The 27,500-nt window shown below is 30.5% G+C and overlaps 1 protein-coding gene across 3 annotated transcripts in view; it reads right to left on the bottom strand.

Moving 5' to 3' along the window:
• Positions 1-27,500, bottom strand: part of LOC145247470 (tyrosine 3-monooxygenase-like) — a 650,093-nt gene that overhangs the window by 68,560 nt on the left and 554,033 nt on the right. For all 3 annotated transcript variants that reach the window (XM_080109266.1, XM_080109268.1, XM_080109267.1), the window contains 3 exons: positions 21,359-21,504; positions 15,683-15,818; positions 14,451-14,577 (listed from right to left, as the gene is read on the bottom strand). In XM_080109266.1, coding sequence (XP_079965392.1) covers positions 14,451-14,577; positions 15,683-15,818; positions 21,359-21,504 — 409 coding nt within the window. The remainder of the gene's footprint in view (positions 1-14,450; positions 14,578-15,682; positions 15,819-21,358; positions 21,505-27,500) is intronic.

Raw genomic sequence — 27,500 nt, 5'->3', positions numbered from 1 at the left:
TCTAGTATGTCTTTCATTTGGAGTGATACAGATAAGATGCATTTGACAACATAAAGATAATCTAAGCGAATTTTACGTCGAGATTCTGTCTGTCTGCGTCTAGTAATTCCCATCTCCGAGACTAAGTTAAGAAAATAAAACAAGCAAATAATTAATCAACAACTTACATAGTCTCGCCCTTCAATAAGTAAAATCTCTCTCTAAATAAAACCTTGAAATCTCAGCATCTCCATTCTGTATCATGCGCGAGTAGTTTTGTTTGTCTGGCTAAGCAGACGAGGAGTCAACAAAATGATGCCTGAAATCATTTGACGGTCAATGACGATTTATATAAGCGGTAGGTAAACAACATAGCGGCATGTTTCTACTGCCTTAGTAAGGTGTACTATACCTACTCTTTATTTTTGTTAATCAATAACATGTTTCTATTTGCGCGTTAACGAACAATTTAAGATAGATTACTTTATGTTGTTGAGTGATAACATTGAATATTGGACTTTGATCCATAAGAAATTCAAATGACTTCCGGAGAAAGTGAACTTAAAAAAAAGAACAAGATTTTGTGGATAAACAATGAATAATGTTCGAAAAAGTATAAATAATACGTATCTCCAATTTTTTTATAATGAGATAAATAAAATAATAGACAGCTAACCTGATCACGTGAGAACCACGTCCTTCCGGATCAGCTATTTTAGAGCTTCCGATGAAACTTGTCTATTATATAGCTCAGTAATGTTTTGACAACTTTTATCAACACATCATCATATCTCATCTCTTGTTTATCTCGCCAGTTAGATAGATGGACAGATCGTGATGGATAGATAGCCAGATCGAGATAGATAGACAAATAGATATATAGATAAAAAGATAGATAGATATATCGGTAAAAAGATAGATAGTCAAATATATATATCGACAAAAAGATAGGTTGATAGATAGATCGATAAAATGATAGATATATCGATAAATAGATAGATAGATATAGCGATAAAAAGATAGATATATCGATAAAAAAGTTGGTAGACAAATAGATATATCGACAAAAAGATAGATAGATAGACATATCGATAAAAATATAGATAGATATATCGATAAAAAGATAGATAGATATATCGATAAAAAGATAGATAGATCGATAAAAAGATAGATAAATAGATAGAAATATCGATAAAAATATAGATAGATAGATAGATAGATAGATAGATAAAAAGATAGATGGATGTATCGATAAAAAGATAGATACACAAATAGATATATTGACAAAAAGATGGATTGATAGATAGATCGATAAAAAGAGATATATATCAGTAAAATAATAGATAGATCGATAAAAAGATAGATAGATATATCAATAAAAAGAGAGATAGATATATCAATAAAAATACAGATAGATATATCGATAAAAATACAGATAGATAGATAGATAGATGGATAGATATATCGATAAAAAGATAGATAGATATATCGACAAAAAGATACATAGATAGATAGACATATCGATAAAAATATAGAAAGATAGATAGATCGATAAAAAGATAGATGGATATATCGATAAAAAGATAGATAGACAAATAGATATATCGACAAAAAGATGGATTGATAGATAGATCGATAAAAAGATAGATGTATCAGTAAAAAGATAGATATATCGATAAAAATACAGATAGATTGATAGATAGATGGATAGATATATCGATAAAAAGATAGATAGACAAATAGATATATCGACAAAAAGATAGATAGACAAATATATATATCGATAAAAAGATAGATAGACAAATAGATATATCGATAAAAAGATAGATAGACAAATAGATATATCGATAAAAAGATAGATAGACAAATAGATATATCGATAAAAAGATAGATAGACAAATAGATATATCGATAAAAAGTTATATATATATATATATAGATAAGTAGATAAATATATCGATAAAAAGATAGACAAATAGATATATCGATAAAAAGATAGATAGACAAATAGATATATCGATAAAAAGATAGATAGACAAATAGATATATCGATAAAAAGATAGATAGACAAATAAATATATCGATAAAAAGATAGATAGACTAATAGATATATCGATAAAAAGATAGACTAATATATATATCGATAAAAAGATAGATAGACAAATAGATATATCGATAAAAAGATAGATAGACAAATAGATATATCGATAAAAAGATAGATAGACAAATAGATATATCGATAAAAAGATAGATAGACAAATAGATATATCGATAAAAAGATAGATACACATATAGATATATCGATAAAAAGATAGATAGACAAATAGATATATCAATAAAAAGATAGATAGACAAATAGATATATCGATAAAAAGATAGATAGACAGATAGATACATCGATAAAAAGATAGATAGACAAATAAATATATCGATAAAAAGATAGATAGACAAATAGATATATCGATAAAAAGATAGACTAATAGATATATCGATAAAAAGATAGATAGACAAATAGATATATCGATAAAAAGATAAATAGATATATCGATAAAAAGATAGATAGACAAATAGATATATCGATAAAAAGATAGATAGACAAATAAATATATCGATAAAATATAGATAGACAAATAGATATATCGATATAAAGACAGATAGACTAATAGATATATCGATAAAAAGATAGATAGACAAATAGAGATATCATTAAAAAGATAGATAGACAAATAGATATATCGATAAAAAGATAGATAAACAAATAGATATATCGATAAAAAGATAGATAGACAAATAGATATATCGATAAAAAGATAGATAGAGAAATAGATATATCGATAAAAAGATAGATAGACAAATAGATATATCGATAAAAAGATAGATAGACAAATAGAATAATCGATAAAAAGATAGATAGACAAATAGATATATCGATAAAAAGATAGATAGACAAATAAATATATCGATAAAAAGATAGATAGACAAATAGAATAATCGATAAAAAGATAGATAGACAAATAGATATATCGATAAAAAGATAGATAGACAAATAGAATAATCGATAAAAAGATAGATAGACAAATAGATATATCGATAAAAAGATAGATAGACAAATAAATATATCGATAAAAAGATAGATAGACAAATAGATATATCGATAAAAAGATAGATAGACAAATAGATATATCGATAAAAAGATAGATAGACAAATAGATATATCGATAAAAAGATAGACAAATAGATATATCGATATAAAGATAGATAAAAAACAAATAATTTCTTGTGTTCCGTCTACTACACAACAGTTCAAAAAAGTATAAATCATACGTATCTCTAATTTTGTTAAAAAGAGATAAATAACATAATAATAATAATCTATTTAAGTTCCGCACCCTTTAGTGGCTTTTTGGACACCCTATACAAACGGCTGTGTAAGTAAATTGTTAATAAGCAACAAAGTAGCAAGTTTCTACGGCCTTAATAAGATGTTATAAAGACAGATAAATGAAATAATAGACATTAGATTTCTTTAAACTTCAGTTGTTACCCAAATTTATATTCTCCCAACGTTTCGATTAATGTAACCTTCGATCGTCTTGTCGAACTTGGGAACATTTATGTTAAACCACGGGAATCTGCAAAGATGCACAGTATGCAGCGATAGATGAACAAAGAGTCAGCCAGTCAAGTTAAAATGTGTGCCAGGGTTATTAACAGTTTTGCACGTGCGTATTCGAGTGTGCTTTTCGTTGAAAAGAGTGTTGGAGATTTATGAGCGAAAGTTAGTGGACAAGTCAGACAGAGACTTAAGATTGTTTGTACCAAGCATAATCGGACTGCAGACATAATTGTAAATTTTATGAACGATTTCATGGGTGGCATCTTTGTGGGGACACCTTGTATATAACAACGTAAATGACTAGTTTGAAAATTAGCATCAATAAATGTTAGCCTTTAATCGCATGCCGCAAAGTGAAAGTGTCGCGAGTAATGGTCCGAAAAATACTTAGTGTCACTTAAAATTGAAGGTGATTTTTCCGATATTTTTTCGTATATATATTTTTTTGTTTGATATAAGAAAGAAAGCAAGATAGAAAGAAAGGGGAAAAGAAAGACACAATCAGCAGCACATACAAGCGTCATTGATTTATCAAAATGTCCATTGCGCAAATAACAAAATGGCCGAAAAGTAAAAAAGAAAAAAAAAATTACAAAAAAAAAAATTTCGAACCATTAAAAAGTAATCAACCATTGAAGATGCACCAGAAATTCTATATAAACAAAATGTTTCTGTTTTAGATGAGGTTTGATAATTGATATTATTTAGCTTATTCTGACTATTCGTCTTATTTGGAATCTTCGGACTACTGTTCTCATCTTCAGTGTCGAACTCGGGAATCTGGATGGAATTTCGGACGGAACACTTTATTCACTTTACAAGGGTAGCATGCTCTTATTCTGTCAGCCAAAAGGTCCTAAGTAATTTGCAATGGTCTTTTCCAGTCACCCACACTGAGAATTGAACCTTCCACTTTTAGGAGAATGTCACTTTAACAACGGCGGACAATTCTGGTATGAATTTGTGGAGCCTTGGCCCTATTTTATTTCTAGTTGTAAATACCACTATTTATTACTAATTATTATTACTATATATATATATATATATATATATATATATATATATATATATATATAGACAGAGTAATATAAATATGTTGGATGTGATGACTAATGGCTACACATATTCAAACATGTTTCAGTGACCACCCTGCCAGGGAAAATCACTTCATCAGGCCAAGACTCTCGTGGATATTCTTGGCTTGATGAGGTGATTTTCCCTGGCAGGGTGGTCACTGAAACATGTTTGCATATGTGTAGTGATTAGTTATCACATCCAACATATTTATATATATAAATATATTTAAATATATATATATATATATATATATATATATATATATATATATATATATATATATATATATATACATGTTTTTAAATATATACGTATGCATATATATATATATATATATATAAATATATATATATATACATACATACATATATATGTGTGTGTGTGTGTGTGTGTGTGTGTGTTGACTTATTAGTGTATATTTTATCTGTTTATTTATATTCCGTCCAAATTTTCTGCGATGCACCTGAAAAAGGTCGAAGGTTTCGACCGAAACGTTGTGAAAATGACACTCAATATGAGAACAGTAGTCCGAAGATTTCAAATAATACAAATAACCAATCCCCATCTAAAAAAAAAAAATCAAAAACCTCATTCGGACTCTTGTTCTCAGCTTGAGTCGAATTTTCACAAAATTTCGCTAGATGTAACCTTCGACCTTCTTTAGGTGTATCTTGTTGAACTCGGGAAACTGTGGAACTCAGTAATCCATACGGAATTTCGAACGGAACTTTTTATTTAATCTACGACGATAGCATTTTTTGTCTTTCATCAGTCATAAGTAATTCAAAGTTATATTACATTAATCTTGCCCGGACGGAGGGCTAAATATCTAGAAGGTTTTTATACAGAACTTTATTTACTTAGTACTTTATCCGTTGCGCCATGGGTCCTTGCGTAACAAGTCTCCCCAGATTTCCAGAACTCTCTACCTCTATCGATAACCTTTGCAAATTAATTTTCGTTATCCAAACAGCCTTTTGCCATTGGTTACTCACTGGTAACGACCATTGGCCTTCACTCGAATTTGGATGGCAATACCCCCCCCACCCCGGTCCCAGTTCTTTTTGCACTCATCCAACGGAGACTTTCTCTTCTCGGTCTTTCCATCCTTTTTTTACCCTCACTAAAATAAAAATAAATAAAAACTCACCAGGAGTTCTCACGCAGGTCATCCGGGATTACTCGCCGAAAACAATTCTCCCCCAGACTTCCAGCGCTCACCACCTCTTTCAATAACGTTTGCAGGTGCGTCATCGCAACAGCTGCTTACCATTGATTTCTACCTGGAGCAGCAGAAGAAGCAACATCAGCTTGGTTGTTATATTTTAGCCAATGTAACCTCTAATCTTCTGCAGGGTCATTTTTTTACGTTGATAGAATTCTAGTCGAACTAAACCGTTTATTTAATAGAAGTGGTAGATTGTTCTTATCTCGTCAGCCGTAACCGGATAGAGATAATATTAATTATATAGGAACAAGTAATAATTAATAATCCGCATTTAGACAAGATTAAGCTTAAGGCGCTAAACTTATAGTAGATTTGTTCACAAAGACCCATGGCGTAACGGTTAAAGACGTTGGTTAATGATCAGTTTTAAGTGACAGTTTTCGGGAGGTTGGAGGTTCCATCCTTAGTACAGGCGATATTAACTAAAAAATAAAATAAATTAACACTTCTGCCCAATCATGCCTGGTGGAACCAGAACAATATACACCATGGATTAAATGACAAATCTAGTTTAAAATTCTGCAGTTTGACAAAAAGATTTCAAGTTAAAGTTGGAGGTTACATCGGCCGAAACAAAACGCTTTTTTTTCTGGGTTATTTAATGCCAAATCCAGTAATTCGAGTTTTTTGTATTGTCAAATATTTATTCATAATGTTTGGTTTGGTTGTTCTGTTTTACGACATATCAACCCTTTTCTGGTTATTTAATGCCGAATCCAGTAATTTTGGAATAAGATTTTTTTCTTTTTTCTTTTTGCTTAAGTTCTTTATATCTTCGAATAGTCGTTGATAATGTTTAGTTTGATTGTTTTTTAGAATAAAACTGTTTGTTTTTGACTTTGCAGGACATGATTGAGTTTTGCATAGTATAAAATGGAACAATAATATCAATGTTAGGTGCATTTTAAGCCAGCGAGCAAGTATTTTAAGGCAGACTGATCTGATAGCAGCAGACGACCGACACTAAATAACCACCCAGATGAGAATAGTAGTCCGAGAAATACATACAGTCGAAATTATTTATCCACATCTAAAAAATTCGTGTTTTTGTTTTAATAGAAATAGATAAAAATAAAAGCGAAAAATATAAAACAAATAAAAATCCAGACACACCACAACACGCATGCGTAAAACAAAGAAAAGACACGAATATTTCACAACATCGATCAAAACATGCATATTTCAATATATATATATATATATATATATATATATATATATATATATATATATATATATATATATATATATATATATATATATATAGTGTTTATTTTGGGTAGCATTTTTTCATTTAAACAAACATTATTAAAGAGAACAGAAAGCATTTGTTTGATTACAGTTGTCTGCCTTATTAAGTCAGGCAAATCTTAGCCCAAAACACAAATATAATACACCATGAAACAAACGTTTAAATACTGAAAATAGTAGAATCCATATATATATATATATATATATATATATATATATATATATATATATATATATATATATATATATATATATAATGCTTAAACCCACACTCAACGCAGTTAGCTTTAATACAAGCGGAAACATCATAAAATGCTTATCGTAACCCCTCGATTCACCCGTCCCCCTAAAATCATAGTTACTGACCCCAGCAACTGGCTCGCCCGTGCTCCATGTCGGATCTAACAGCCGCTGACACCTATCTGTTACTACTAAAACTTTCTAGTGTTCGTTTCTCTCACCAGCGTTCCACTTACACTCGCTGTGGATGCCGGTCTGAACCGGTGAAAAAGTTACGAGTATATAAAAAATTCCGACTCCAACATATCTCACACACACACACACACACACACACACACACATATATATAACTATAGGGTTACCGTTTGATCAGGCCCAGAGGCCACTCGAGGATAAGGATTAGACATCAGTGATGATCGGTAATAGTGGAAATTAGGTTGAATTTGAGTAAGAGTTCAGATCAACAAGAACTTGTTCACATTGGACTTGAAAACGGCCATGTTATAGTCATCCGAAGAATCGCCCCGCGACATTGTTTTCACAAATGGGTAGTTTTTTCTTTTTTTTTGTTTGTTTTGTTTTATAGTCATACTCACATCAAACAAGAAAGTGTTTACATGGAACTTGAAATTGCGTTCCATGGACGAGCAGTTCTAGAAAGAAACTTTGTTCATGGAATTTTTGTTTAGTTTTTTTTTTGGCACAGATGTATAGAATGTAACGAAAAGTGTTGACAGTTGTTGCTGTGAACGTTTTGTAGAGGAGGCGTAAATAAAGCTTGCCGGGCACCTGCCATGAAAATAACGATAGGTAAATTCGCAACGTCCTTTCTGTAAGAAAAGAAATAATAAGGAGGAAAGAAGAAGATCGTCCACTAGATTTCGAAGCTGGCTTTATATCCTGTCAAGGTAGGAAAAGGTGCTCTGAGCAGCATTGGATTTTTATTTTGTTTGAGGGTCACCACTTATCAATGCCCGGTGGCCACTCGAGGATTAGAGTTAATAAGATGGTAAGAGAACATGATCGGTGATAATTGAACTTGTGTAGCTCCTCAGCCGTGACAATAATAATTAATCTTTTTTTAAATTAAATTTTCGCTCCAAACAAGGCACAGTGCCACTTTGATGTTGGGGGCTACTATCAGAGACATAAGTTGCAGGGATACTATATAGGGAGTTGAGCAGCAAGATGTCTGTTCATATTACATTTGAACTTCTGCATGTCAGTACAGTTGGGGAAGCAAGAACCCGGAAGAGAATTGGTGGCTTTGTAGAGATACAGGATACTTTCTTAGGACGTATACAAACCAGTTATGAAATAGTATCTCTACTATTATATAAAAGAAACATTGTCTAGAGAGAGAGAGAGAGAGAGAGAGAGAGAGAGAGAGAGAGAGAGAGAAAGAGAGAGAGCGTGAGAGACAGACAGACAGAGTGGGTGGATCTTATGAGATTCATACGAATATACTTTATGTATTTGGCAATCGAAAAAATCCGATGCAAAAAGGAATAGCCAATTCTGACCAAAGTTATACAGCCTAACACTACAAGTACATTTGACACGTTTTATTACCACACAAGCAGAAAGACCAGACCTATAAAATAAAAAGTAGGTTCTTTGATATGACAGGAACGCGTTCGAAATAAACGTTTTTGTTTGAAGCGCAATTGAACCATGATACTTGACTTTTTTCATTTTAAACTCAATTCAATTCAAGACATTATCAACGTACAAGCAGAAAGGCAAGGCACATAAAATTAACAGTAAATTCTTTGATATGACGGTAGCGCGTTCGGAATGAATGTTTCTGTTTAGAGCACGATTGAACTATGATACATTTTGCACTTTAATTCAAACCGTTCTCTCTCTCTCTCTCTCTCTCTCTCTCTCTCTATATATATATATATATATATATATATATATATAATTTTTTATCTTAATGTTGAACTCTAAATCAACTGTTCGCATGAATTGTTTTCCATATTTATATTCCTATGCTTTTTAAGCTTTGCGACTGAACCTATAATACTTTTAGTTTCATCCTATGCGTTAACCAGCAAATGCATAGAACTGTTCATATTTAGCGTGAATATCTAATTATTTTGCTAAGTTTTCCCTGATGAGAAGAATTAGCCTTCTTTGAAACTCCGCGGATTAAGGAGCACCTAGCTACCATGTTTGGAGTATATTACCGAATAATAAAAACTTTTTGTAAATTTGTACTTTACAGCTCTGTTCTTATATATATTCCAGCATTTAAGCGTTGCCCGGGTGTTTGTAGGGGGGTGTTGAGCAAAAAAAAAAAAAAAAAAAAAGTTGTAGTTGGAAGGCAGGCTCGAACCCGTACCTCGAAGGAGGAAAAGAACGGGGGGTGAATGACGTCTTTGCTGTTACGACAACGCCAAATCGGAATGGATGTAGGTTAAAATTAAGGCTAGACAATCAAAAAGAGGGGATGACTTTCGAAAATATCGTCGAAAAAAAAATAACCCCTCCCTATTGAAAAGTGCCCAGTTGAGGGTGAAGAAATTAATATTTTTAGCGAATTTTTCGGTATTTGTCGTCTGAAGGATCAGGCTTCAAAACGATACTAATCTTGTGAAAATCCGTCGCCTCTGTCTAAAGTTTTAGACAGGCATGCAAACATATATGCATTTATATATTGGTAGCTCAAATTAACCGATTAAAAGCTTGCGCTATCTCTGAATACCCTTTATGTAAATTTTCAAATGTTTAGACCAGAAATTGACTGAGTAATTTAGTAGAGTCCGCAGAGGTCAAATTTTTTAAAACTTTGATCCCTATTCCGACCCCTTAACATTTATTATTTTGGGCTCAAATCAAGTTATTAAGTTAGATCCATGTCCAAAGGACCTATATCTGAAATTTCAATTGTTTATACCCAAAATTGTCGGAGGAGTTTGGTATAGTTCTCAAATGTCAAATCGCTGAACTTTGACCTCTTAACAGCCAATTTTCTGGCCGAAAACATATTACAATGATTTCCCCAAATCTCACTTCCGGTATATCAAATTTCGAGTTTTTAGACTGAAAATTGACGGGGTTATTGCGTAGGGAAATGTACATAGACAGACACACAGACACACATGCATACAGACAAACACTTTCACTTTTATATATATATATATATATATATATATATATATATATATATATATATATATATATATATATATATTATACAATATACAGTAGATTCTCTACAGAACAATGTAGACTACAATGCACTGTGGATTAAGTCACTGCGTAAAGGAATCTGAATCTTACTTCCAATGCACCGCGATGGGTCTCTAACAAGAGCAATCAATCAATCGATTTGATTGAAAAAAAAATGGACGATTTCACTGATTTCGATGACAATAAAGATATAGCATTGTAAAACATTTGTTGATCATCATTCAATCCTAAGTAACGTGTGGTCTCCCTACTAGTAAGCTTATAAACGCATATTTAATGAACGTTCTATCATGAACGCATTATAATGTGTACGTATCGCTGAAACTTAAGATCAAATGTTGACTCCAGTACTTATATGAAGTGGATTCTTACGTGTCAGACATTAGTAATTTTATATGTTTATACATTGGCAGCAGCAGAATGTGAAAATCATTTTTTTATTATTAAAAGCTACAACTGACTTTCACTGCAGATTTTACAATCGAAGTAAATTCTTTTTTTACTAATGGGTACAGCTTATCAGGTCTGAGGTCAACTTAATAATAACGTTGGAAGAGCTTGTCTACGTTTGGTAGGAGGTCAAAACTGTTGCGATGTAAAGTTTTACGGCATGCAAGCAGCTTTTTCTCTTATTTTGTGTATTCCTTCTTTTGAGAAGTGTTATCTTTATCCTCATAGTTGTTGTTTCGCTACGTATCAGCCTACTCATCCTGTGGCCTTCTTTGAAGGATTAAAAAGGCCAGATACATTAGCGTTCGCCGAAAAAAATAAAAAAAATAAACAAATTTATGACTGGACTGTTTCCTTCCTCTCATCATAAAAATGCACTATATATATATATATATATATATATATATATATATATATATATTTATATATATATATTATATGTGTGTGTATGTATTATACATATATAAACCATATATATGCATATATATACATATATAATATATATACATACATATGTATACATACATGTATATATACATATACATGTATGTATATACATGCATATATATACATATATATGCATGCATATATATATATATGCGTATACATGTATATATACATATATATGCATACATATATATACATATACATATACATATATATGCATACATATATATATATACATATACATGTATATATATACATATATATATGCATATATATATGTGTGTGTGTGTGTGTGTGTGCATATACATATGTATGTATGTATGGTTGGTTTATAGGTTGGTTGGTTGTTTTACGGCATATCAACCCTTTTCAGGTTATTTAATGCCGAATCCAAAGATTTTAAAGAATCTTTTTTTAAATAGAATATATTTGTTATTTTCAAGTCGGTTTCTATTAAACCAATAATTGGGACCCTAACAGGTACTACCACTCCAGCTCAGAGTGGATCTGGGAGCAATGGCAATTAAAGGGTGGCTCCACACTCCCCAAAGCCTGCAAGCGGGGGCCTCACCACTGGATATAGTTTAAGGTCATATCCAGGACCCATGTATATATATATACATATACATGTATATATATATACATATACATGCATATATATACATATCCATGTATATGTATATATATACATATACATGTATATATATCCATGTATATATATACATATACATGTATATATATACATATACATGTATATATATACATATACATGTATATATATACATATCCATGTATATATATACATATATGTATATATACAGACGCATGCATATATACCTACGTATACATATGCATGTATATATACATACATATATATTGGTTTCCTAGATATAATGTTTGTATAATAAACAGACTATATACATATACATGTATATATATGTGTGTACATATACATATACTTGTATATGTACATATACATACAGTGGCGCCAAAAAGAAAGTCTGCACGTGTCATTTTTTTCAAACCGCAAATTTTAGCTAAATTGTATGTAACTGTTTAAACAACCTATATCTCCTTTGATTCGCCTTTTATTCCTCTATAATTTTACCAGTTTATATTTGTCTTTTTATTGAAGTATCCTAGCATTTATGTTAATTTAAAAAAACTAAACAAATAAGCTTAAAAGCAGCTTAAAATATCCAAGTTACAGACAACAAAGCATCTCTAATCGTATTTATTGTTGGTCCAACAGTTTGTGCATGTGCCTCGACTTTCCTTTAGTGATCGTCAGGAATTCTCTAATCTCCAACTTTACTGGTTTGTCCAATCGAGAAATCGGTCTCAAATTGAAATGTGATAAGAAAACGGTACGAATGATTGTGCAAAAGCACTAAAAATCGGCAGTCTTCGTGATGCCCCTAAATCTGGTCGTCCTAGAGTTACCTTTTACATGACTACAATGCTCAAAAGCAGTGATGGTAGGCAGTACGTTCGTCTAAGGAAGGATGAATAATTTAACCCTTTAACGTTGCAATGTAATTAAGGTTCAGTTTTGGTGTGGGGCGTTATTAGTGACAATGGTCCAAGGTATATAGTTCGCTTGCAAGGATGAATTAATTTAATATATGTTAATATGTTGACTGAGCATTTTCTACCAAACTTTGGCCGGAATTTGGATAATAATCTCATTTTTATGCTCCCATTCACACAGCTGGTAATGTCAACAGATTCCTTGAAGAGAATGATACTCCGTGCTTAGATTGGCCTGCACAATCTCCAAACCTCAATCCTATGGAAAACATATGGCATTACATCAAGCAACAGCAATGTAATGATGAAATTTCAATTCTGGAAAAACTTCGGACAAAAACAAAAAGAAGTCGGATGTCCTTTCACCTGCTTATTGCCGCAGACTTATTCAGGGAATTCGCAAAATTTGCAGTAAGGCTATGCTACTAAGTATTAACTAGTTCATTGTGTTCTTGTTGTATTTGTACTGCATAATTCTTCCAAAGTTACATTTAAATAACAAGTTTCCATTGTACAGAGTTTCTCTTTGCCTTCTCAATTTGAAGTCAATGTTTAACATTGACGTAATTAAAATTATAGAGGAATAAAAGGCGAATCGAATGAGGTATAGTTTGTTTAACCATTTACATTCAGTTTAACTTAAATTTGCGATTTTTGTAAAAATGACAAGTGTGGACTTCCTTTTTTGCGCTAAAGTATATATATAATTACTTTATATATATATATATATCTATATATATATATATATATATACACACACATATATACCTATACATGTATGTATAGATGTATATACATGCATATATACATATACATATGTATATATACATGTATATGTATACATGTATATACATAACACATATATACCTGTATATATACGTGTATATATATACGTGTATATATATATATATATATACGTGTATATATATGCATATATACGTGTATGCATGTATATATATACACACGTGTATACCTGTATATATATATATATATATATATACGTGTATACCTATATATATATATATATATATATATACCGGCATATATACATATATACCTGTGTGTGTATATATATATATATATATATATATATATATATATAATTGTATATATATGTATATATATATATACACGTGTATACATGTATATATATAAAAATATATACCTGTATATATATACACGTATGTATATGTATATAAATATACATGTGTATATATACGTGTATATATACGTGTGCATATGCATACGTTTATATATACGTGTACATATGCATACGTTTATATATATATACGCGTACATATGCATACGTTTATATATATATACGCGTACATTATATATATATATATATATATATATATATATATATATATATATATATAAATATATATATACAAACACACACACAGTGGCGGAGAAAGATGAGAAAATAATTACCGTTGCAAACTTTTCAATGTCTTCATCGGAAGAACCTAAGGATGAGAGTCCAATTTCCTGTGAGAACTCTGCAAAATCAGGGTCCGCCAACATTGGTACATGACCTAAAAGCTCATGAATACAATCCCTGCAAAATAAAGACGAGGTCATTAACTAATGAGAACGGTTAATAGTATTAGTGATGTATAGGATAATGTTTCTAATATGTACATAATGAAAAATGCATATTTTGATGATAATATTCAGATTAGTCCGAATCATGCAAATAAAATGATCCATCTATCTTTGTTCAAGTTAAAAGTCGAAATAATTAGCTTTTGGTTTTAATATTTAAATATTTGTATAAAAAAAACATGCCGATGTGTACAGATGTTCTGATATGTCCTGGCAAACGATATATTTCTGGGATGTAACCGCGTGACCTTGGCTATAGTAATCGATGCCTCCGTTCAGTATCGAAAGACAAAGGATACCCCTGTAGGGGCAGCTGCGCGTGTAGTTGTGTGGCTAAAGTTGCGCAATCCCAACTCGACCTCTTCTTAATCGTTTCATCGTCCTGGACTTCTCCTTGCAACTGGACTCAAGCAGTGCCGCTTCAGGAGAGGTGTGGTTGGTTATTGCGCAACCCTTGCCACACAATTACATTCGCAGCTGCCCCTACAGGGGGTATTCTTTGTCTTTCGAGACTGAACGCAGGCATCGACATGCATATGCATATATATATATACATATATATATATATGATGATTGCAACGTCTTGTCAGACGAGTGCCACTCCCTCAGACACTTAAAGTCCATGAGCCCAAAATAGGACCATTTTTATAGACAAATCCCTGAGAGAGTATCTATACACAGATGCTGTTACAGAGTCTTAGCTTTGTACGACAGCTAAGTCTCTCTCTCAGTTCAAAATGTTGAAATCCAGTAACAAGCAAGAGCAAGATAGCCAGCAACATGTTAAACTACACACACACACACATACACACACATACACACACACATATATATATATATTAAGCTAATGTACATTACTAACATGAAAGTAAAACCAAATTTCTCTAAAAGTGCTCAATACGCGTGTGGAATAAATAATCAAAAAAAGGTTTTCATTTATTTTGTAAGAAGAAAGTCGCTTAATAAATTAATCGTTCAGTTGAGATTTCCATTTTATAGGTTAAAAGAAAAAGAAAGAAAAAAACATGAGCAGTCTTGACGAATAAGCTTCTACTTACGGTTCCGGTGAATGATCGGGTTTTGAACTGTGACGAACATACTGGGTACACTGGAACACCCTGAATGCTAAGCTGGCCAGAAAGTCGCGTGCCGACAGCAAACCAGCCACAGGGCGTAATTGGAAACCCGTCTTTCCTGAACACGTCACCATGAAATTTACAAAAAAAAAAAAAAAAAAAAAAAAAAAAAAAAAGAGAGAAAGAGGTAGAATGAAAACATACTTACAATATTGGTGACTGCAATTGTAATTATGCATGTAAGCAAACACTATAAATAATCTTAATATTAGTGCCGTAATCTCATCCTTGATCAGCTCGAGTATTCACGGTATACTTTTTTTTCCACTCTCTTGAATATTTGAATTCGATCGCTGAAACTAAACTTACTAGCCCGACGATATCTCACTGCTGATGCAATTCTCTATCTATATAAAAGCCAAGTACGTCCAAGGATGGAATACTGCTGCCATATCTGGGCAGGAGCTGCGAAAAACAGCCTATCCTGCCTTGACAGAGTACAAAATAGACTTCGTGGCTTAGTGGGGGATGCCCTTTTCTCTACCCTGCAACCTCTCTCCCACAGAAGAGATGTTGCGAGCCTATCCTTGTTTTATCGTTATTTCCATGGCAGGTGCTCGTCTGAACTCCAATCTCTGGTCCCCCATCGCCAATCTTTCACGAAAAACACCCGTCTAGCTGAATCCACTGTGAAAAATTTCCCCCACTCTTTATCTGTGCCTAAATCAAAACGTGGATTCCATGAACAAAGCTTCTTTCTTAGAACTGCATGCCTGTGGAACTCTGTTCCGTCTGCCTGCTTCCCACCGGACTACAACTTGGATGTCTTCAAGTCCAACGTTAACAAATTCCTAAGGAAGCGCTCCCTTAAGTAAACACTTCATCAAATCTCCACACAAACGTAATGTACTTGCAATAACCCTTATCCCTGAGTGGCTCCCGGGCCTTGATAAGTGGTGATCACTGTGTAAAAAAACAAACAAAAAAAACGTGCGTCTTTCGCCGATAATTTCCTGTTTTCCATGAGTTCGAAAACTTTTAACTCTTTGTGCGTTTCACTCTATTTTTTCTTGTGCATGTTTATTCATAAATGCAAATCACTACATTTTTTTTCGAGAAATTGCGGTGCATTGTGGTTATTTTTTTTTTCTAAGAAATATTTTCTCAGTTTTTTGTTTTATTTTACTCCAGTCGAAGTTGTGAGAAATGAAAGAGTCCTACTTCTCAGGGCAACACTTAATCTCTATATGATATACATAGATATTTGAATATTCCTTCAAAGTTTCCTTTTATTCTACAACACTGAGCTAATAAAGAAGTTGAGAACACAATTTTCCTTTCCCCAATTGATTATTTAAATATGTCACAATATATCTGTTTTGTGGTTTCTTGGTTTTACCGAATTCTAGAACAAGAATTCATCTAGTCTGGATGAGTATCCACTTTTATCTGTTACACTTTAAGAAAGCGCACCATTCTTCATAACGATCAGTGTGGGCTGGTCATAGTGAAGCGATTTCATTTGGGCCGCGAATACTATGGTATTTTGAATATTTAGTTAGGGTTTATTTGTAGGGAAAAATATTCTCATGCCAGGTTGTCGTGACAAACCCCTATAGAACTTAAGCACTCAAGGATATTGTTCTTTTTCTCTTCGCCATTTTTTTTAATTTTATTTAACAGATACCGAGAAAAGGATAACTTTAAAAAATTAGTGAATGTAAATAATTTCATAGTAAATGTACAAAAAGTTTTTTTAACAAGTAATGCTTTTCATCGCAGTAGAGCAACGCCATTTGGTACAGTTATAGAAACCAACCAGAGTTACGCATTTCTCCCATTGTTTATTAAAATTTTTGGAGACTTTTTAAAACACCCCAAGTTACTTCTCCAACGTAACTTCGAAAATCAAAATTGCTTCATCTGGGAAACGCTTTCCTTGGAGGGGAAAAACCACCTTCATGGCAAGAAAAAGGTGTAAGTTAGGGTTCGCAAGGTCAAGAGGGTAGCGGGATAGTTTTATAGCAACATAGTCGGGCTTCTGATCTTACGACGTGCGTGTTGTGGACTGGAGTGTTGTCGTACAGGAGGCGAATATCTTTGCTGATCTTGTTCTATCTTTTGATTTTGATAACTTATCTAAATTTCCTCAAAAGTTAAGCATAGCAAGCTATTGTAATTGCGGTGCACATTGCAAGGAAATCCGTCATGACTACCCTTATATGAATATTTCATTCCAGTATTCTATAGGACTTGAAACCACTAGATTCACCAACGTGTAATCTAATTCATTTCAATACCGTAGCGTATATATATATATATATATATATATATATATATATATATATATATATATATATATATATATATATATATATAATTTAAAGGAGATTAGAACAATAGTCTAAAGAGCTGAGTGTATTTCAATGTAACAGTGAAATTACTAGTTTAATTAAAATACAGGAAAGAGAAAGTGCTCGTTGTAATTTAGATATATAATAAGCTCGATAGGTAAATATCCTAGAGCTAATTCAATATTAAGTAATGTGATTGATAATTTAGAATTTAAAAATCAAATTATAATTAAATTTAAAATCCGTTTCATAAGAAGAAACAACAACAAAATCAATTATCTATACGATTTCCGACATTTGTATTGTTTTCCGAAACTATCGTATAGATAATTGATTTTGTTGTTGTTCCTTCTTATGAAACGGATTTTTAATTTAATTATAATTTGATTTTTAAATTTTAAATTATCAATCACATTACTTAATACATATATATATATATATATATATATATATATATATATGTATATATGTATATATATATATATATGAACAAATGATTAATAAAACATGTTAAAAGACATCTTGAAAAAGAGTTAAAAACATATTTAATTTTAAAAAAGGAAGCACAAGATAAGTCCATAGTCCTTAATCCGCGGAGTTTCGAAGAAATACTCTCCTTCTCATCAGAGGGCAGGAATTAGCAAAATGCGGGATCGGATTTTGCATATAAAAGTATTTAATGAAAATACAAGTAAGTCACAGATCTTACTTGGTTAAAAAGAGGGTGAGGTAAGGGAAATAAGAGGCAAAAGAAAAATGTTTGGTTTCTAGTAATGGCACTATTACTTTTACTTTGATCGGTCTAATGTATAGAGTGCAAGGACTACACGTCACTACCAGTGAGGAAGAAAATACAATACCAGACTGGTAGTGACGTGTAGTCGTTGCACTCCATACATTAGACCGATCAAAGTAAAAACTTGTTCTATTAACTCTTTAATATTTATAATATATTTTAAGTTTACCATTTTGATTACCTTGGTAAACTTATTGTAATTTTTATTTATTTATTTTATTTTATATATATATATATTATATATATATATATTATATTATATATATATATATATATATATATATATATATATATATATATATATATATATATATATATATATATATATATACGTTAAGGGCATAATAGATTCACTGATTGATATAATAATTAAGTGATTGGTTTTGCGCTACGAAGCAGATGCTGTTAAGAATCGTAATCGGCAACTGAATTAAAGGAATAAATTATAAGATGACCAACATCATGAATTTTAAAATATAGTTTTTTGTCATTTATTTTCTATATTGCTCTGTAATTACATCGAGCTTCGTAAATAAGGATTTGTATGTATTATAAGAAGATATATTTCTACAAATATATATATATATGTTTGTGTGTATGCATGTATATTAGGTTGTGTGAATGTCAACCTTATACTGAAAATACATTTAAAGTACATATAACTTAAAATATTAATAATTTTATGCGACATATATTCTCCAACTCTACATAAAATTTTGAGTTTTATTAGGTAATATAATTTTACCTGTATCAGTATGTGAACGGGAGTTTTATTAATTCTGAATATGTGCATGGTAAACTCCTAAACTGATGAAGTTATGGGATATGTATTCTCGGTAACAAGCTATAGCCACAGTTTTTTGTTTTTAATTTATCTGGTATGATCGAATCGAGAACAAGTTCCATTAAGAAAGTCCCTTGGCTGAGAGTCCCAAAGGGAGCCAATCTGGTCTGAGATACGCAGCAGCGGTACTGCCTCGCAGTTTTCCCAAAAACTCAACTGTTCACTTTCCGAACGTTCAACTCCTGTTCTTCTACCTTATTTCCGCCTGGGAGTGGGGCTATAACCGCCTCTCTTTCTATTGTTCTGGGATAGCTTCGTCCTTGACTGTTTCTGGTCTTTTGTTGGTGATCATTGTTCAGCCGCCCAGCGAAGTTATTCATTGAAGATATTATCCAGCTGGTTTCATGACTCTTACCTCAAATGCGACATTTATTTTTTTTTAAACGAAAGAAAAAAGTCATTTTCATCAAAAAAAAAGTAAAAAAAAGGATTTCTAATAGTGGACACCCTTTGGACTTTATTATACTTTGCATAGAGTTGATGCCACCTTTATTAGTAAAAACTACCAGTGATATTGAATGTGTCTGACTTGTAGCACATTTCTTTGATCACGAAATGACATTCATTCCCTTCATGTCTTCTGTACACCTTGCTTATAAACATCATGGACCATATATATATATATATATATATATATATATATATATATATATATATATATATATATATATATATATATATATATTGGGGTGGAGAGGGCTCCCATAAGCTGTTGTGAAGGCAACCTTTCTAGGAGAAGCAAATCTCTGATTTAAAAAACTATAAAGCGGGAGACCAGTACCCGCATTAAGCTGGTCTGCAGTTTAACTTGTTGCTGGCTATCTTGCTCTTGCTTGTTGCTGGATCTCAACATTTTGAACCGAGAGAGAGACTTAGCTGTCGTACACAGCTAAGACTCTGTAACATAACCTGTGTATAGATACTCCCTCAGGCATTTGTCTATAAAAATGGTCCTGTGGCGATGGAAAAGTTATGACGCATGGAGGCTTGAAATGCTGGAAACATGTAATAATTGATCTCAATGGCTGTCTTCAGTATCATGCCTGCGTGAGCGTGTGAATTCACCAGTAGGACTAAGAAAAAAAAGTCATTTCTGGACTCGTAGACATTAAGTGTCTAGGGGAGTGGCACTCGTCTGACAAGACGTTGCAATCATATCCATATCGCAACGGTTACAAGCTCCGACTGTCGTTTGGGTGATCGGGTTTCGATCCTGGCTTGAGGTAGTTGCTTGTCTAGCCGCACTGATGAGCTGTAAAACAGCGAAACAGTACTGTATGTGGATGACTCTCCCTCTTTCTTTCTCTCTCTCTCATATATATATATATATATATATATATATATATATATATATATATATATATATATATATATATATATATATGTATATATATTCTAGCATGCTGTACGTCGTTGCTTGGTTGTGAAATACGCTTAAATATGACTTAATTCATGCAGATATCGTATTTATCATTGTTATAGGGCCAATTTCTATTTCTGTTTATTATATTGTACCCGATATATACTAACACCCCCTAACACATCATATATGGTTCTGAACTTAAAAAATTACGTCCGTCTAGAATCAAAGAGATTTTATGAGTTCATCTTTAATAAGTCTACATTTTTCGGAGATGCTGCGAAAATTACAAATGGAATCTTACTTTTAAGGAAGTTGGAAACATCTTCGAGTTGTGGAACTTTGTTTTCACTGTAAACATTTTCGTTCTCCAGCATTTCAAAGACACGTCGATGTTCCTTGCAAGCGTGAGTCGGATACAGCTTCTTCAGGGCACGATAAACATGTCTCCTGTGAACACAAATAGAATATATGTACATATGCATATATATATATATATATATATATATATATATATATATATATATATATATATATATATATGAAGCGTTGTGTTAAAATGAGGAAAAAATGTGCATACGGAACATATAGTTTTTTGTTTGATACGAGAAAACTTATCAGGAAACTCGAAAAATTAAAAAACGGTACAGTTAAACATAAGATTTATGATAAATGAAGCAGTGTTTGCTTAAATAAAAACGTCTGGCTTAATACATTATATATATATATATATATATATATATATATATATATATATATATATATATATACACACATATATATACACATATATACACATATTTATACATACATATATACATATATACATATATGTATACATATATACATATATATACATATATGTATATACATATATACACATACATATATATACATATATACATATATACACATATATATATACATATATATACATATATACATATATATACATATATAAATACATATATATACATATATACATATATATACATATATATATACATATATACACACACATATATATACATATATACACACACATATATATGCATATATATATATATGAAATAAAATGGAGGTGGAAGGACCTGGATACTCAACGTTTCGCCCGATTTATATATATATTTGTAGTCATCGACATACAGTCCTGTTTCGTTGTATCACAACTCATCAGTGCCGCTAGACTAGCATCTCTCCCAAGCCAAGGATTGAACCTAGAACCGTCGTGGAATTGACGCCCGTAAATAACTCGTTGGAATGCCTATTTAAATAGACACCCGCCACCACTTTTATAGTGCTCAAATCGCCTGTTCGTAAACAAACAAACAACGAGCTTCGCATTTTCAGCCAATTAAGTAGCGGATGAGATTATTTACGACAGTGCTCTACCCAAAGAGGGGGGCTTAAAATATACATATATATATATATATATATATACATACATATATATAAATATACATATATATATACATATATATATGCATATATACATATATATATATTTACATATATATATTTATATATATTTACATATATATATTTATATATATTTACATATATATATTTACATATATACATATATATGCATATATGTATGCATATATACATATATATACACATATATACATATAAGTATGCATATATATACATATAAATATATACATATAAACACACACTCACATATACATATATCACACACACGCACGCACACACATATAAACACACACACATATACATATAAACCCACACACATACATATAAACACACACACACATATATATATTATATATATATATATATATATATATATATATATATATATATATATATATATATATGGGTCCGTTTGTAAAATTAGCGCTAAGCTCTGCGTATTCTTTTTTGTCTATTTTTCAATATAGCGGACTAATTTTCTCGCTTTTTCTTCGAAAGAGAAGAGATATTCCCCAAAACGCTACAAAAGTTGTCAACTCCCATGGATCGTCTTCAGGTACTGTGGTATAGCGAATGTTCATTGGTTAATGGACTGATATGATGAAGTGCCTATTGTTTGAGTGTTGGAATCGGTATTGCCTATATAATTTTAGCCTTATTTCCGATTCCAAACTGATTCTTTAATTTTTTTTTTTTACAATAAAAAATGAAACAAACGCAAATTGTTTTTTTTATATTAGAAGTTGTTCATTTACTTATTATAAAACTAAGAAGGGCTACAAAATCAGTTATAAATCGCATTTTCAGTTTTAACATTGCTTACAGAGTTTAATTTATTTTATGTATTTTTCGAGAGATAACTTTCTTATTTCCTTTGTAAACTTTTCACATATCTTCGCTAAATGTCTATATGCCGCCATGCGAGGGAGTTCTCTTAATTATTTAAAGGTTTTAAATGCTCTGAATGGGGGTTATAACTTTCTTTGGCGCGAGCTCTACATTGGCGGTGTATGTCATTGGCTTCTTCTGAAATAATTAAAGTTAATGGCACTTCTCTTTGGACGCAATTAAAAAAATATAGATAGAAATTACCGATGAGTTCATCAAAATCTTGGAAACGGTAAATAAAGAGAAAATATTCTAAAGATTTACTTAGATTAAAAAGAAAATTATATCAACATTTAAACTCGTACAGGTACCCCCTCCCCCAAAATAAAATCGGATTGGGATGTTCATTACTGTAAGTAAGATAAAAAGAAAAGAAATGATAAACAAATATGCAACAAATAAACGTTACCAAAGGCAAGACCCTACTCCATACCTGAATAAATTTATTTGTGTTTAAACTTCTTTTAATGTATGTTTTTGGTTCTAAGTAATCTCAGTGTATCCTCTTTGAGTTAGAATTTTAAAAATCAGTGCCCAATAACGCCGACAGAAGGACGATCGATAACCGCTCAAATTTGAAAATTAAACAAATGCTGGTAGAAACAAATAAATAATATATATATATATATATATATATACATATATATATATATATATATATATATATATATATATATATATATATATATATATATATATATATATATACTCGTAGCCAAATTGAATATTGAAATGCTCATATCTTTGGTTCTGTGGAACGAAACTACATGAAAAATTGCACGCTTTTCTAAGATTATCGTTAAAATTTTATGACAATTTGTAAAAACAACCTATATTTTAAAACCAATACAATATGCCCAAATTTGCCTGCATCTCTATATATAGAGTCCTATATATATATATATATATATATATATATATATATATATATATATATATATATATATATATATATATGTATCTATATGTATATATGTATCATATATGTATATATATATATCTTATATGTATATATACATATATATATATATCTTATATGTATATATATATATCATATATATATATATCCTATATGTACATCTATATATATCATATATATATATATTTATATATATCCTATATGTATATATATATATCATATATATATTTATATATATCCTATATGTATATATATATCATATATATATATTTATATATATCCTATATGTATATATATATATATCATATATATATTTATATATATCCTATATGTACATATATATATATCATATATATATTTATATATATCCTATATGTATATATATATCATATATATTTATATATATTCTATATGTATATATATATATCATATATCATATATATTTATATATATCCTATATGTATATATATATCATATATATATTTATATATATCCTATATGTATATATATATCCTATATATATCATATATGTATATATATATATTTATATATATCCTATATGTATATATATATCCTATATATATCCTATATGTATATATATATATCCTATATATATCCTATATGTATATATATATATCCTATATATATCCTATATGTATATATATATATCCTATATATATCCTATATGTATATATATATATATTTATATATATCCTATATGTATATATATATATCCTATATATATCCTATATGTATATATATATCCTATATATATCCTATATGTATATATATATATCCTATATATATCCTATATGTATATATATATATATATATTTATATATATCCTATATGTATATATATATATATATTTATATATATCCTATATATATATATATATATATATTTATATATATCCTATATATATCCTATATGTATATATATATACTATATATATATCTTATATATATACATATATGTATCCTATATATATATATATGTATCCTATATATATCTTATATATATACATATATGTATCCTATATATATATATATGTATCCTATATATATATGTATATATATATATATCTTATATATATACATATACGTATCCTATATATATATATATATATATATATATATATATATATATGGCAGTATCTTTCAGTCTTACCAGACTATAAATGCCCACCGTAAGTTAGCCTGCGCGTGCATTTTTGCGGCAAAAGTTCCGCAATCACCAACCACATCTCTTCTGAGTTGACGTTGTAAAATACCAGAGGCAAATGGAGGTTAAAGGTAACTGAAAATAATGCCTCGATTAGTAGAGAGCACATACAGCGCCTAGTATTCCCAAATGGTCAGCCAACTGGTACTAGTGAGACTCAATGTTGCTTAACTTCGGTGATCTGACGAGAACCGATGAGTCAACGTGATATACACATGTACATATGCATATATATATATATGTGTGTGTGTGTGTGTAACATATATACACACATAAACGTATTATATATATAGTTATAGAAATAAAAAGATATATATATATATAATTATATATATATATATATACATACATATATAAAGAAAAAGAGACAGTTAGATAAAGAATTATATGTATATATATATATATATACATACATACGTATATAAGTAAAGAAAAAGAGATAGATATAGATAAATACTTATATATATATATATATATATATATATACATAATACTTATATAACCAAAGAAAAAGATATATATATATATATATACTTTTATATATATATATATATATATATATATATATATATATATACTTATAAAAAAACAGGAAAAAAGAGACACATATATATATATATAAGATTGTTCATTGGTTTAATTTTTTATAAGACACACACACACACACACACACACACACACACACACACACACATATATATATATATATATATTAGTGGGTGGTGTGCATGGTATTTCATTAAAAAAACAGAAACGTTAAACTGCGTATTCAAACGCTAGGCATGAAGAATCCATCAGTGTCTGATTCGGCGAACATCACCTTCTGTGGTGGTTCGCTGAAGCGTTAATAAGGCTGAAGTCTTGGCGACTTGCGAGATCATGCCCGGAATCTGTGAGTGCTGATAGAGCACACACGCGCCGACCATCTTGGCCGAGAAAAAGAGCGGGAGGCGCGTGACACCGACGATATCAAAAGTCAATTACTTATCATAAAATTGCGCTTTTATTAGTCTGTGCCAATCATCGGAATTGTTGTGTCCTGGGCGATGAGTGAATTCGTTTTTTTTTTCTTTCATTTTTTTTTTAACATTAATCTGGATTCAACCATTGCGACCGGAAGTCCATTCCGGTTAGGGCGGTCGGGTTCTTATGGATGACAGTGAATAAAATGAACAAAGACACTAAGTGGAAGAGAGAGAGAGAGAGAGAGAGAGAGAGAGAGAGAGAGTGAGACAGAGAGAGAGAGAGAGAGAGGGAAAGAGAAAGAGAGAGAGAGAGAGAGGGAGGGAAGACATAATATATCTATTTGATTATGTCCCCCCCTCTCTCTCTCTCTCTCTCTATATATATATATATATATATATATATATATATATATTAGCTATCTACATTATCTCTCTCTTTATATATACATACCTACATGTATATACATAATTATTTACTATAATAATAAAATACCTACAGACACTAGTGTTTCATGCTCTCGGGAATCTTCAGTGTAGGATGTCACGATTAACACCAGTCGATAGATTCGAACCTGGCAACACAAGCCATCTCCATCTCCGACTTGAATAGCAGAGACCGTATCCAATCAGCTAACATTAACCGCGAGAAATAACGTTGAATCAAAACATTTTATTTTAAAATGTTTTTGACGTCAGTCACAGTGATCTAATCGTTATACGATGATCATCGATTACCAGAGACCGTATATATATATATATATATATATATATATATATATATATATATATATATATATATATATATATATATATAAATGTTTTTATTTGTTTTTGTTAGCGATACTCATTGAACGAATTACATTATTTATACGAAAGTGCATTTTTACCTAAATGCGAGTTGAGAATAATTGTTCCTTTGACCAATTTGTTACCCCCTAAATGGGGAGCGGCATATATATATATTATTTTTAAAATATAATTATCCACTGACACGTGTTTTGTCGTCTACGACT

The sequence above is a fragment of the Euprymna scolopes genome, chromosome 25, assembly GCF_053919585.1.
Source record: "Euprymna scolopes isolate OS-2025 chromosome 25, ASM5391958v1, whole genome shotgun sequence".
Lineage (NCBI taxonomy): Eukaryota > Metazoa > Mollusca > Cephalopoda > Sepiida > Sepiolidae > Euprymna > Euprymna scolopes.
The sequence above is the reverse complement of the archived record's forward strand: the minus strand, read 5'-3'. Positions and strand labels throughout refer to the sequence as shown.